Source organism: Oryctolagus cuniculus, chromosome 2 (assembly GCF_051225735.1).
Source record: "Oryctolagus cuniculus isolate XC-2025 breed Fujian yellow rabbit chromosome 2, ASM5122573v1, whole genome shotgun sequence".
Lineage (NCBI taxonomy): Eukaryota > Metazoa > Chordata > Mammalia > Lagomorpha > Leporidae > Oryctolagus > Oryctolagus cuniculus.
The window spans coordinates 117,352,029-117,365,728 of NC_142868.1; the positions used below are offsets into that span (position 1 = coordinate 117,352,029).

General features: G+C 45.9%; 1 protein-coding gene across 7 annotated transcripts in view; it reads left to right on the top strand.

Moving 5' to 3' along the window:
• ACOXL (acyl-CoA oxidase like) overlaps nt 1-13,700 on the top strand; it is a 371,290-nt gene that overhangs the window by 249,278 nt on the left and 108,312 nt on the right. For all 7 annotated transcript variants that reach the window (XM_089326093.1, XM_089326094.1, XM_089326095.1 and 4 more), the window contains one exon: nt 5,383-5,494. In XM_089326093.1, the coding sequence (XP_089182219.1) occupies nt 5,383-5,494 (112 nt within the window). The remainder of the gene's footprint in view (nt 1-5,382; nt 5,495-13,700) is intronic.

A 13,700-nucleotide genomic window follows, 5' to 3' on the forward strand; every position in this document is an offset into this window, starting at 1 on the left:
CTGAGTGCGAATCCTACAGCACTAGTAGCTTCCCCCCATCTTATGCATCTGGGAATCTCCCAGCATGCAAGGAGTTGAAAGAACAGTACAGTTCCCTCCGGAATCAGCCCCATGCTTCCAGGAAACTTGCTCCCCAACTGGCCGCAACTCACCTGCCCTTTCATCTCCTTCCCAGGTAGTGGAGCAGGGCTTGTCTCTGTCCTAGTGAAAGCGAGACAGGCTCTCACCTGTATACAAATCTATATTCCTATCAAGGTTTCCAGGACAGGTTTGAGACATGCCAAAGGCAATCTCAATAAATATTTGGAAAGTTCAAGTCCATATATCTTTGTCTTGGTTATGCACCTCCAAAACTGTCCACATCTCCTTGCCGCACGTCCAGGTTTTGCTGAATCTGTGTGTGTGCATCTGCTCATTCCGGTGTCGATCAGGAAATCCTTTGCCATCAGCGTGTTCTCAGGACTCCCGGCACCAGGCGTGGGCCTGCCCTCTGCGGCACAGCATTGGAGGAGGCTCACAGTCCAGGAGAGCCGTGGGGCTCAGCCCTATTGACAGCGCTCGGGGAAGTACCAGGAGCAGGTGCGGGCACAAGGAAAGGTGGTCCGAGAGCTTTCAGGGCGATGACATTCCTCCAGGCGGGCAGGCTTTTGAACCAGCACCACCAGGCCACCCCTCACTTTGATGACGGGGCCGGGGAGAGGGGCGTCAGGCATGGGGCTGTAACGTTTCCTGGGCCAGGTGAGGCTGGTGCGGCCCTGCAGGGTGGGCAGCACGGGGAGGAAGTGGCTTCGAGAGGAGGCTGTGCCTGGCTCTACAAAGACCTCCATCCTGCCCCTGCTTGTCTGCCGCCTGTCTACCTCCCTCCCCTCCCCCACAAGGGAGCCTGCCAGGGGACTCCCACTGCTCTCATCAGCCCTAGGACCCCTAGGAGGCGGAGGGTATTAAGGAAACGGGGGTGGGGGGTGTCGGGGGTGGGATTCTGCCTGGCACCCACGTGCTTTTCCTTAATGTGTTATGAGATTTTTCAAAAATAGTCAGGAAACCTGAAAAAAGTGAGCATTTATATCCTGCTTGAGTGTGACTGTACTTACTGTGTCACACACACACACACACACACACACATCCATGCTTCAACCTTTTAACTCACCCATCAATTCACCACCTCTTGTTGATGCATTTCAAATTTAACTTCAGCTGTATCAGCACCATTCTAAATCAGTCACCACAAACAGAATTAACAGGAGTTCAATATTTGGTTATAGTTCCTTTTCTTTTCATGTAAAATTTGCATACAATGAAATGCACAAGTTTCGAGTGTACACTCACTGAGGTTTGACAAATGCATGCACCTGCGAAAACCAAACTCTCATTAAGATGTAAGTCGTCACCATCGCTCCAGGAAGTTCTCTCTGACTCTTATCCGGGCAACCCTGTGATCACCTCGCAGACGCAGCCACGGTTCTGAGATTTTTTTCCACCCCAAGTTAGTTTCTTTCTGACTTAAAATTTCGTGTTGTTGGAGTCACACAGTCTGCACTCCCTTGGAGCTGGCTCATTAACTCAACTTCATGCTTTTTTGAAATGCATTCAGGTTGTCGCATACATGCATTTGTTCTTTTTTGCTGCTGGGAAGTATATTATATGGAATACAATGCTTTCCATTCTCTTATTTTGAACAGTTGCCCGACAGGTTTCCAGTTTTTCACTGCCGCGAGTAGCATTGCAGAGAACATTGGGCAAATGGAGTGGAATTGTTAAATGATGTGGTGTACCTATTTGTTTAGTTTTATCAGAAATTGAGAGCCTTTTCCAAAGTGGTTTTGATATGGTAGGAATAGGCAGGCAGCTAATTAGGTCTAAGTGAGCTGGAATTCTTGCAAACCCTGCAACATAATCTTCTGTCTTTACCTGGTAGTCTAAACACCCATCTTCCCAGGATGCCCCCGTGTCTCGTGCAGGAGATGCCACGATGATCATATTGAACTCCACGTGCAGGGGCCCCGTAAATTCTCAGCTGGCTTCCCACACCACCCCTATCTCATTAAAGAAGCTGTACTGGGCAGAGCCCACTTTTTGCCCCTGACTGTGGTTGGGGGGTGCCCCCCAGGCTTTTTTCTCTAAAGCAGCCCCCTGGCCCACTCATGACAAGTAGGTCTCCGTGAGAGGTAACCCACACTCATGCTTGGATGTCCATTCTTTCACTGTTAAATGAATCCTGCTCCTACTCACGCATGGTCCTATGCCTGCACTTAGAATTCTTACTTCCGGGAGGTAAATACCTGGAGTGCAAAATAAGGTGCCGGAGCCTCATGTGAGCATGGGTGTGTAATTTTTTCCTCCAGGCTCCTTCCCTGCTCACCGACAAGCATTCTAAATGCAGACACATCGAAGGTGGAGAAAATGGTAACAGATCTCATTGGAAAGGTGAGAGAGTGAGCACGCATACACGCGTGAGCAGGGGTTGCCCCCCACAAAGGAACACCCATCATGAGTGGCAGTGGGCCAGAAGATTGCCCGACAGGAGGAGGGGCAGGGGAGGAGAGGCAGAGGGGGCACCCCCACAGCACCTGTCACCGTGGTCCGTGGCGGAAGAGAGAGCTCCTCTCTTTATGGTCTCCTTTGTGAGGTGGGAGACGGTGCCTCTCCAGCCATGAAGCCACCTGGGAATTACATATCATCTCCTCAAGTTCCAAGTACAGCTCAGTGCCTTTATTTTCCCAGTGCCCCTGTATAGGTCTTGGGTGGAGCAGATGCATACCAGGAATGGGGAGTTTTGATTGACAAGTGTGGGGGCTTGAGTCCCCGGCTCAGCAGACCTACACGGACTACCTGCCTATCCCACATCAGGCTCACGTCAGTTTTGCCAGTTTATACTTCCATCAACAAATGTGAGCGCCCTGGTCTCTTTCGTCTTGGGTGACTTTGATGGCTGTGCATTCCACTGCAGTCATTCTAGTGGCTACATGGAACTACCTTGGGGTGGGCTTCATTTGCGTTTCCCTGATGACAAAGGATGTGCATTTGCATTTATGTAACTTTTATTTACACACAGAGTCAGTCTGGCTTTCTTGTGAGATCCCTCATTACAAGGAGGTTGCTTTTAGCGATAGCCCTATTTTTGGCTCAGTCTTCCACACTGAGAGAGTTCCTAGAGCTGCAGCCGTGCCTGACCTGTGACTCATCTCGGAGTGGATGGGTGGGAACCACTTCCTTTAGCAGGTGCAGCTCACAGCTTAGGGTAGGCAGTGGTCCATGGTAAACAAACTAAGAAAGGTCGACTCCAATAGGGACGTCCCTGGCCTCCAAGCTGCATAGTAGCAGCTTCAGGAATGGCTAAAATGTACCTTTCAGTGAAATGTCAAAGTCCCTTATGCCTTTTGTTAAATAGACTGAGGCAGAAACTCAACCTTCGAAAGCCCAGATTCAAAATCAGAATTGATCGAATTTAGATTTCTTGGTAATTGACACATAACTGATCTCCCATCTTCCCTGTCTGAATGGAGGGCGATTATGAACTCAGCACTCATTATTATTAACTCTGCCAAGTTCTCGTTGGAATTCCTCGGGTGCTTTCTGATGAAGCAAAGGCAACAGCTACATGAGTTTTTAATTTTTGCTTAATGGAGATCTAACTTATTCGGGTCTTTGAATACTTTACTTCCTGAGGATGTGGGTGCATGGGGAGCAAGAGGTGGCTGGGCTGTGGGGAGCCCCGAGTGCAAACTAATCCCTCACCTGTGTCTCTAGGTTAACTGCAGGTAGGGGGGCGGGGGAGGGGCATAAAATTAGCACAGAAGGCAGAGCTGCATGATGGGAAACTCATGGGAAGTTGTGCTGCGGAAGCCGTGGGTGTTTGGAGTCTGTGCTAGATCTCCTAATTCCCGCGTGCCTCAGCTTCTTCGTGGGGAAGGTAAAATTACCACCTACTGGAGAAAGTCCTATTCCCTTGAATACTGAGTGTTCCCCAAGGCAGACCTGAGCCTAACTGTACTCTGCTTCCAAACCTTGAGCAACTTACCAAAGCTGAGCCTCAGTTTCTGGACCCACAATTCATTAATTATGGCAAATGCAATCCTAGACTTATTAAGAGTATGGAATAATTCACAGCAAATACTGAGCACAGTTCCTATGCATAATGTACTTGATAAAATTACAAAGGTGCTTCAGAAAGTTCATGGAAAATGGAATAACAGATAAACTTAGGGGTGGGCCTAGCAGTTAGGACTCCCAGCAAGTACCTGCATCCTGTTTCGGAATACCTGATTTCAGTCCTGGGTCTGGCTCTTGGCTCCAGCTTCCTGTTACTGCATGCCCTGGGAGACAACACTGATGGCTCAAGCAGTTGGGTTCCTGCCGCCTATGTGGTGGACCTGGGTTAACTGCCTGGCTCCTGGCCTTGGCTTGGCCCAGTCCTGGATGCCAGGAGCATTGGGAGAGTGAATCGGCAGGTAGATACTGTGTCTGTCTATCTGTCTACTCTTCTCTCTTTCTCTGTATGTGTCTACCTCTCAATTTAAAAAACTTGTGCTTATTTTGGTGCAAAATTTTTTTGAAAATTTATGCAATTTCTTTTTATTATGCATTTCCTATGAACTTTTTGAAGCACACTCATATTTACTGACAAATACTTTATTTGTAAAAAATAATTATTTATTTAAGAGGTAGAGTTTACAGACAGTGAGAGGGAGAGACAGAGAAAGATCTTCCATCCATTGGTTCACTCCCCAAATGGCCTCAATAGCCGGAGCTGGGCTGATCCGAAGCCAGGAGCCAGGAGCTTCTTCCAGGTCTCCCATGTGGGTGCAGGGGCCCAAGCACTTGGGCCATCCTCTGCTGCTTTCCCATAGTAGAGAGCTGGATCGGAAGAGGAGCAGCCAGGACTAAAACCGGCGCCCCTATGGGATGCCAGCGCCACAGACAGAGGATTAGCCTATTGCACCACAGCGCCTGCCCCCTGACAAATACTTTATAAAAGATATATTTGTTAATGTTCCACTGTAAAACTTATTATAATCATGCTCAAAAATTGCTGAACAAATTATTATAAGCTCATACTTCATAGATTATGTATGTTAGTGAGGACCACATGAAATCATGAACATTACTTTTAATACAATAGGAAGTGGAAAAGGCAGGAGAGTAAGTTATCTTTATACCGCAAGGATGGACACATTGGAAAAACTGGAGCCCAGCACTGGTCAGAAGAGCAGTGGACAGAAGCCACTGAGAGATAGGACGCGTGACTGTGTATTTGTATTTATGTAGCTGGCCGATGGGGAGAAGCTTGTTTTGTTTTGAAAAAGCAACCCCCTCTATTCCTTTTGGATGAAATACTTCAGTGAAGCTCAAGTCATAATGATGTTCTCTGTGTTTTCCTTGCAGCTTCCTGGCATTGAACAGGGACGCGGTTGGTGACCTTGCCTTTCTGTTGAAAGCCGTGAGTTTCCGTGAAAGGGTTCTTCAGCGGAGTCTGGTGGCCAGGATTTATTATAAGGTAGAGATGCCTTGTGTTATATTTCTCCTTTTGACATGTGTTTAAGGCAGATCCTTGCTGGTAAACTAGCCACAGCTAAATGTAGCCGAGGATGAGTCAGCTGAATTGCAAGCTTCCAGCCATGGCTTGCGTCCCTCTAGGACATTTTGCAGGGCAGCCTTGCTTGCTCCGGAGGTCAGGATGCTACTGTTGAACCCCTTTATGTCGTCTTCTAGAATCCACCTGCAAGGATCATTTGGCTGCCATAGGAGGTGATAAGGGGAGTGATTTTTAGCTCTACTGGAAGTGAAAAATCATTGTCTTATATGTGTAATGAATACAGTGTCTTCTGCAGCTGGGAGTAGAAGTACAGCAGGTAGGCATCCGTGAGAACCCTTGGGTTAGCCAGAGATGCACTCGTTTCCTATTAAATTGCACACAGAACTCTGCACACATGAAAAATCTTATGTCAGCATTGATAAAAATCTGGAAGGATTTTCTACCAAGTTCAGTGCCAGTGGGGTTGCTTTGAGGAAGTGTTACCCCCCACCCAGAAATATCTGTTCCGTCTTCTGATCCAATCGTGAGTAGCCAGCGATGCAGGCAGAAGGTTTCACTCATCCCACTCTGTCCGGGCTCAGGGGCTTGGGGCTTCTCTAACCAGAATCCAGGCTGCTGCTCTCCCTCTGCATGGGAAGTGGTGCCAGGAAGGCCAGAGGGAGACCCCTGCAATGACAAGATCCTGTCTCCTGGGACAAGGTGGAGGGAGGGGAAGGGAAGAAAGCAGGGCACATGGCTGGGGGCAGGTATTCTAGCCATGCACAGGCAAAGGAACCCGGGGGCCGAGAGCGGTTGGAATAAATGTGCATACCACTGCACAGCCTGGACACTGTAATAAAGAGAATAGCATAAAAGCCGTCATATAGGAAATAATAGTGTATTCAAAAAGGAGAAAGACTAGGCTAGCTTCAGTCTTTGTTCACCAGTTTCAGATGGAGTAATATGGACTCCTCTAAAGAGGAAATTTCATGATCTAAACATTCTGTTCCAAGTGAGATTTAATTCATGAGTTCAAGGCATGGAATGCATGGTTAGCTATCTAAAAATCAGCAGTTTCACTCATATGGCCTTCCTTAAAAATCATTCAAGTGGGGTTGCCACTGGACATGGCAGGTTAAGCCACTGCTTACAACGCCAACACCCCATACCAGAGTGCTGGTTCAAGACCTGGCTGCTACCGTTCTGGTCCAGCTCCCTGCTGATGTGCCTGGGAAAGCAACAGATGATGGCTCAAGTGCTTGAGCCCCTGCATCCATGTAGGAGACCTGGATGGAGTTCTGAACTCCTGGCCTCAACCTGGTCCAGTCCCAGCCATTGTAGCCATTTGGGGAGTGAGCCAGTAGATGGAAGATCTTTCTCTCTTTCTCTCTCTCTAATTCTGCCTCTCAAATAATAAATAAATCTTAAGAAAAATTATTCAAAGACATTATCCACAGGGCATTAAAAAGAATCAAAATTAATAACTCAAGGAAATGGAGATCAGTATACAAAAGGATTATGCAGCCGACACCTATGTGTTTTTTAAGAGTCATAAAATTGAATATAGAAGTTAAAAATGTTTTTTAAAAAACATGAATTTTTTAAAAAACTTGACCAATTGGTTTCATGATAAATTGGGACTATGCTATTTTTAAGGTAAGATGTAAGATAAAGTAAAAGCATGCGAATTTCTTACTTTAATTGCTAGGTGGGCAAGAGACCTTGCTTTGTTCTGAGTTTGATCATTAGAGAAGTGTAGGTTAAAATACATGTTGGATTAAATTCCAAACTAACATGAAGCTGAACACAGGCAGCTTGTCTTCCAGATCGATGTGGAAGACAAGCAAGTAAGTAAGCGGCCAGAAATTCGTGTAACCAGAGGCGGAGCAAACACCAAGTCAGAAGCATGTTGTTGGGGGGCTTGAGGGCACCCCAGACTGTTGGTTCACAGCTGGGGAACGGACTGCCCAGGGGCTGTGTAAGGCTCCTGAAATCATTGGGTCTAGCCCTGCCACAGCAACTGCAGGCGGAACTCAAAATTCAAGGAATCTGTAGCAGGCTAATTTTTAAGTTGAAAATTTTGTATGACCCATAAACGGTGTAAATATCCACATGGCCCTTGGCGTAAGTCAGCTTCCCACCCCGCAAGTGAACCTGCACTGCGGCGGCAGAGCCGTCCCATGTTCCCTCTGCAGTTGCTCCTGCTTGGAGGATTTCCCCGGGGCTGCTTCTCCAAAGCTCCTTCCATCCTCCTCCTCCTCCCTCAGCCTCCCTCTACACTGGCTCAGTCATGCCCCTGCTCCCTGACCCTGGAAGCCGGGTGCCTTGATCTTGACCTGTGTTGATCTGATAATTCCTGGAAAACATTTCCATGACAATCCAACCCCTTATCTCAGCCACAGTAAGTCAGGCTGGGGCAGCTTCTGGTTCACTTCCATCCTAGAGGGCCATGAATCCCTCCTTCTCCCACTCCGGAAGTTGAGAGATTAGATTTTTAATGAACTATAATTGGAAATGAAAAAGGTGTCAATCTCCCTAGTAAAAGCATAGACTCTCAGATCAGATTAGAATCCAATCTAATTATGCACATTTTGTATAGAAACAAACCTAATTATATACACTGAGGTAATATCATATGCATCAAAACAAAAATTACTTTTGAAAAGTATTTTAAAGATGAGCTTGTAGATGTTGAGCCACAACACGATATTTTCAAATATCTTTCAGAAATTTGATGTATGAATTGCATTGGGCTGCCATGGCAAAATACCACCAACTTGGTGCCTTGAACACAGGAATTTGATTTCTCACAATTCCGGGGGAAGGGGGGGCAGTGGATGTCCAAGATCAAGGTGGCAGCAGGATTGATTTGCTCTGAGACCTCTCTCTGTGGCTTTGCAGATGACCACTCCCTTGCTGCCTCTCCTGACTGTCCCTGTGCACTCTTGCTGCTCCTTCTGTCTCTCTCGTTGTGCAGAAGCCAGTCCTATTGCAATAGGGCCCCCTCCTAACAGCCTCACTGTAACCTAATTGCCTTTTTAAAGACCCAGTCTGCAGGATGGACATCTGGCCTAGCAATTAAAACACCATGTCCCCTCTCGGAGTGCCTGCATTCAGTCCCCACCTCCAGCTCCCACTTCCAGCTTCCTGCTGACTCAGACTCTGGTAACTAGGTCCCTGCCGTCCACATGGAAGACCTAGACTGAGTTCCCAGCTCCTGGCTACGGCCCTAACCCTTCCCTGGCTGATCAAGCATTTGGGGAGTCATGGGAAATCTCTTTCTGTGTATCTCTCACATACATGTTTTAATTATTTAAAATATGTTTTATTTATTTAAAAAGTAGAGGGAGAGAGAGAAAGAGGCAGAGACAGAGAGATCTCCCATCTGCTGTTTCACCCCTCAAATGCCTGCAACAGCTGGGAGTAGGCCAAGCCAAAGCCAGGAGCCAGTAACTTCCAAGTACTTGGGTCATCATCTGTTGCCTTCAGGCATGTTAGCAAGAAGCTGGATTGGAAGTGGAGATGGTCCTCAATCCCAGGCACTCTGATATGAGATGCAGGGGTCCCAAGCGGCAGTTTAGCTTGCTGTGCCACAGCACTCACTACTCGAATAAATTAAAAAATCTGGGCCAGAGCTGTGGCTCACTAGGCTAATCCTCTGCTTTGTGGCGCTGGCACACGGGGTTCTAGTCCCGATCAGGGCGCCGGATCCTGTCCCGGTTGCCCCTCTTCCAGGCCAGCTCTCTGCTGTGGCCAGGGAGTGCAGTGGAGGATGACCCAAGTCCTTGGGCCCTGCACCCCATGGGAGACCAGGAGAAGCACCTGGCTCCTGCCATCGGATCAGCATGGTGCGCCGGCCGCAGCACACTGGCTGCGGCGGCCATTGGAGGGTGAACCAATGGCAACGGAGGACCTTTCTCTCTGTCTCTCTCTCTCACTGTCCACTCTGCCTGTCAAAAAAATAAAATAATAATAATAATAAACTAAAAAATCTATTGTAAAGACTCTATCCCCAAATATGGCTGCATTCTCAGGTACTTGGGGTTAGGGCATCAGTGTATGAATTTAGATAACAGTTGGCAATGTGAACCTTTAAAAAATAGAATTTGAAAACATTAAACAATACAAAACCAAAACGATGTTATAATCCTGAGCCTATGTATACCAATAACATACCATTGATGGTATCATCAACACCCCCTGGTATTTTTACCTTCAAACAGTCCTCTCTGGCACTGTGCCAGAGTTGTCCTTTGTGATGGACAGCAAAACAACAGCATGTTGCTGGTGAGGCCAGCTCATAAAAACATTGTGACTTCCATCTTGGCTAGTCTATTGCAGTTGTGTGGATGAGTCAAAGAGATTTGTCCATGTAGGTATGTTGCTCTTGTCTAATGGATAAATCTCAAAAACACTCATAGGAGATACACAAAGTTTTGAAGAGAATTATATTAGCTGAACATCTGTCAGCTTGTGCTGAGATGTACTGAGGCAATACACAATGCAGAGAGCCACCAAAGTTCTACAGTCAGAAAGCAAACTGAGAAAATCACCCAGCTTCAGACATGTGCTACCTTTCATGAAAAACGTAAGAGCCAAGAATGAAGAGGATGCCACCAAGCACTATGGAGAATAAACACCCCTGGGCTCACGTAGGACTGAGTCCGAATCAATGAGCTTTGATGTTTAAACAGCTAGATTTCAGTATTTCTGTGGACCACTATGAGCTTGTATGTTTCTCCCAATTTTCTTGTAATTTTTAAAGATTTATTTTATTTATTTGATAAGCAGAGTTACAGAGAGAGAGAGGGAGAGACAGTGGGAGAGGTCTTCCATCTGTTGGTTCACTCCCCAAGTGGCTGTAATGCCCTGGGACTGGGCCAGGCTGAACCCAGGAGCCAGGAGCTTCTTTCCAGTCTCCCATGTGGGTGCAGGGGCTCAAGCACCTGGGTCATCTTCCGCTGTTTTCCCAGGTGCTTTAGCAGGGAGCTGATTGGAAATAGACCAGCTAGGACTTGAACAAGCACCCAGGGATGCCAGTGTCTCAGGCAATGGCTTTACCCACAACGCCACAACACCAGCCCCCAATTTTCTGTTTTTTGAACAAACATACACATGGCAGTTACCTTGTCATCCTGCCATCATATGTTGGCCATGTGAGGACAGATGACTCCTCTTCAGTTAACCTTCACATTAAGAGGAACTGTATTTAAGGGGTGACACTTGACGATTCCTATCTCCTGGACTGAGTTCAGATTCTGGACTTTGAGCCCGTGCTGTAATGGTGTGAGACTTGTGATGAGTGTGCTTTTGGAGCAGTCTGAGTCCCTGGCCAAAGCTGGGCTGTGATAGCCAGGCTCCGTGATGGCGTTCCGTGACCCCTGCCTCCTGGAGCTTGCACTTGTATATAGCTCCCACGTTGCATCAGGGTTGGTCTACATAACCAACAGAATGCATCAGAAGTGATGGTACGCCTCCTCTGGGGTTGGATTATAAAAGATGCGGTGGCTTGTGCCTTAGTGCCTCTCTCTTTCTCTCATAACTTATTCTTGGAGAAATCATGTCATGAGCAGGAGCCTGGGTGGTGTGGCAAGGAACTGACACTTCTTGCTAAAAGCTGTATGACAAGCAGGCATTTGGCATAGTGGTCGGGTGCTGTTTGGGATGCCCATTTTCCACAGAGGCATGTGGGTTCAAGTCTGACTCCACTCTCAATTCCACCTTCCCTTCCTGCTAATGCAGCAGGTGCCTGCTCAGCTTTATTACAGTCTCCCCAGGGAGCCTGAGCCAGGTGCACCCAACCAGGAAATGCCCGGATCCCTAATCCTCAAGGACTGTGAGATTATAACAGGGTTTAAGATGATGAATTTGGAGAGAATTTGTCATGCAATAGTAACTAATATGGAATCCAAAACCAAAAACTGTTCAATAGGTTTGACATTGATAGACACATTTCTTAAACCATAAAGAGGGATTACAATATTTTCTAACCAATATTCCCATTTATTCATATAATGTGGTCCTCTGTGTCAATCAGAACATGATTGCATAGGATTCTGGTTCTGGTTTTTAGACAGGATAGACAGTGTCATGATGAAGACTCTTGACAGTGTGTATTCAGCCCAGCTGCTCTCTGCAAATGTTGAACCAAGCTGTGATTTCCCAGCACTGTGGTCCATGTCTCTCCACACTCATTTTGCTAACACTTTTTCCCCAAACTTTCTAACTTTTTATCTTTAGGGTTTGAGACTCTATCATCTTCTTTTTATATTTTCATTTTACTAATATTAGAAAAATACATTCACTGAAATATATATACTTTTAACTTTATTTTCATCATTGTTTTAGATGTTCTTAGGTACTTATATATTCAGAAATGTTTTCTGCTAATAATCATTGTCTACTAGAGAACAGAATGCTTATTTTTTTAAAAGTCTATTTTCTGATTTTGAGAGAAGGAAGCATTGACGCACACATGAATGTGTTTCCCAATATAAAATGATATTAGGTATGTTGTTTGCTAAAAAAAAAAAAAAAAAAAAAAAAAAAAAAAAAAAAAAAAAAAAACACACACACACACAAGGGTTTTAGGATCAGACAGATTTTACCACTTCTAAGCTTCAACTCCCACCTCTATAGTTTGGCATAATGAAAGTTGGCTGGCACAATACAAACTTGTTGCAAGGATAGAATACGTAAAAGAAGCATTTAGAAAACTACAAATCTTGAGCTAATTTTGATCATCTTAGTTATTACCATGAACATAACCATTTTTATGGTCAACTCAATGAAATAATCAGTGAACGTCTGCAATTTTCTAGGGCCTAGGCAAAGGAATGCCAGAAAGAGTGTGAAGATATGCTCCTGCCTTGGGATTGTGCCACCCATTGTTTTAGCCCAAGGCAAAATGAAATAAGCGCTAAATTAAGACAAAAGCTATCAGCTTAGCGGAAAGCATATGGGCCCATGTATTAATATGGTGTCTCTTGAAATAACTGATTCTGTTGCGCAGTTTGACATGGCACCCAAAGAAACTCTTTGGATGATGGTGATTTTTTGTCTAAAACTCCAAGAGCTCCTAAAAATAAATGTTATAAGATTTTTAAATAAAAGAGGGGAAAACATGAAAGGGCTACAACAATCTGCTCTTCTTCTTGGGTCTCCAATGATGTCCCTGGGTTTTCTTCAAAAGCACGTTTCACGGCAGAGTTGGTGGGCCAGGCCTTCTTAGCACATGGTATGCCCCACCTACCTCCCACCGCGCAGTGGCCTTTGGGTCTTCACAAAAGAGGAAGTCTTTGATGTCATCTAATAAGGCCATCTCCTTGGAGTAGCTAGAGTGTCACTCAGAGTGAGATCTGAAATGCCATTTGGCTGGTGTGCCAATGTCCCTGGAGGGAGCTCAGCCCTGGGTCCTCCCTTGGACCTCACCGCTTCAGTTCTCCAAAATTATGCTGCAAATGACTGCTCTTTATGACTGCTGCATCATGTCCCTGTTAGTGGGAAGAAAAAAAACCCAGAAACAGTGACTTGTCCTGCTGAGACCCTTCTCTAGGGGTGTTTAGAAAAATTTACTATCACCTACAGTCTTTATTGTTGTGGTCAGTGTAAAACCTGACTCCTCTTCAAGTGTGTATGACTTTCAAGTTCTTAATTTAGATCTTTTAAACATAATAAAACCACAGTACTTCCGTAAAGACAGTCTTTCTAATTGATGATGTCAGCTATTCTGTTTGATTTAATTTTAGGCTGACGATGTCTTTGCTCAGGTCACCTAGCAGGGGCTTGGAATCTCATCTAAGTTCTCATCTGTGGAAAATGCAAGCTGTCTGTGTTGATGTGGGATGGCACACCATTCCTGGCAAGATGCCATCAGTCTGGAGGTTTGATCAGATGGTAGCTGGGAGGGTTGGCCAGGTGGTGGCTCCAGAGAGGAGCTGGGAAATGCCATTGTCAATGGACCCGGAGAGAGAAAAGCCAGTGCTGTCTTCTTCATCCTGCACTGAGAGTTTGAGAGTAGGATGGGGCAGCAGAGCGTGTCAGCGGCTGGTCATTGTGTGTTAGATTAAAAAAAAAAATACAGCAACCTGAATGGCAGATGTTTTAATAAAATTCTCATGGCACAGAAATGTCAAGAGCTTTGTTCCAGACGCAGATCATCAAAGACGGGAAATAGGATAATAAACCA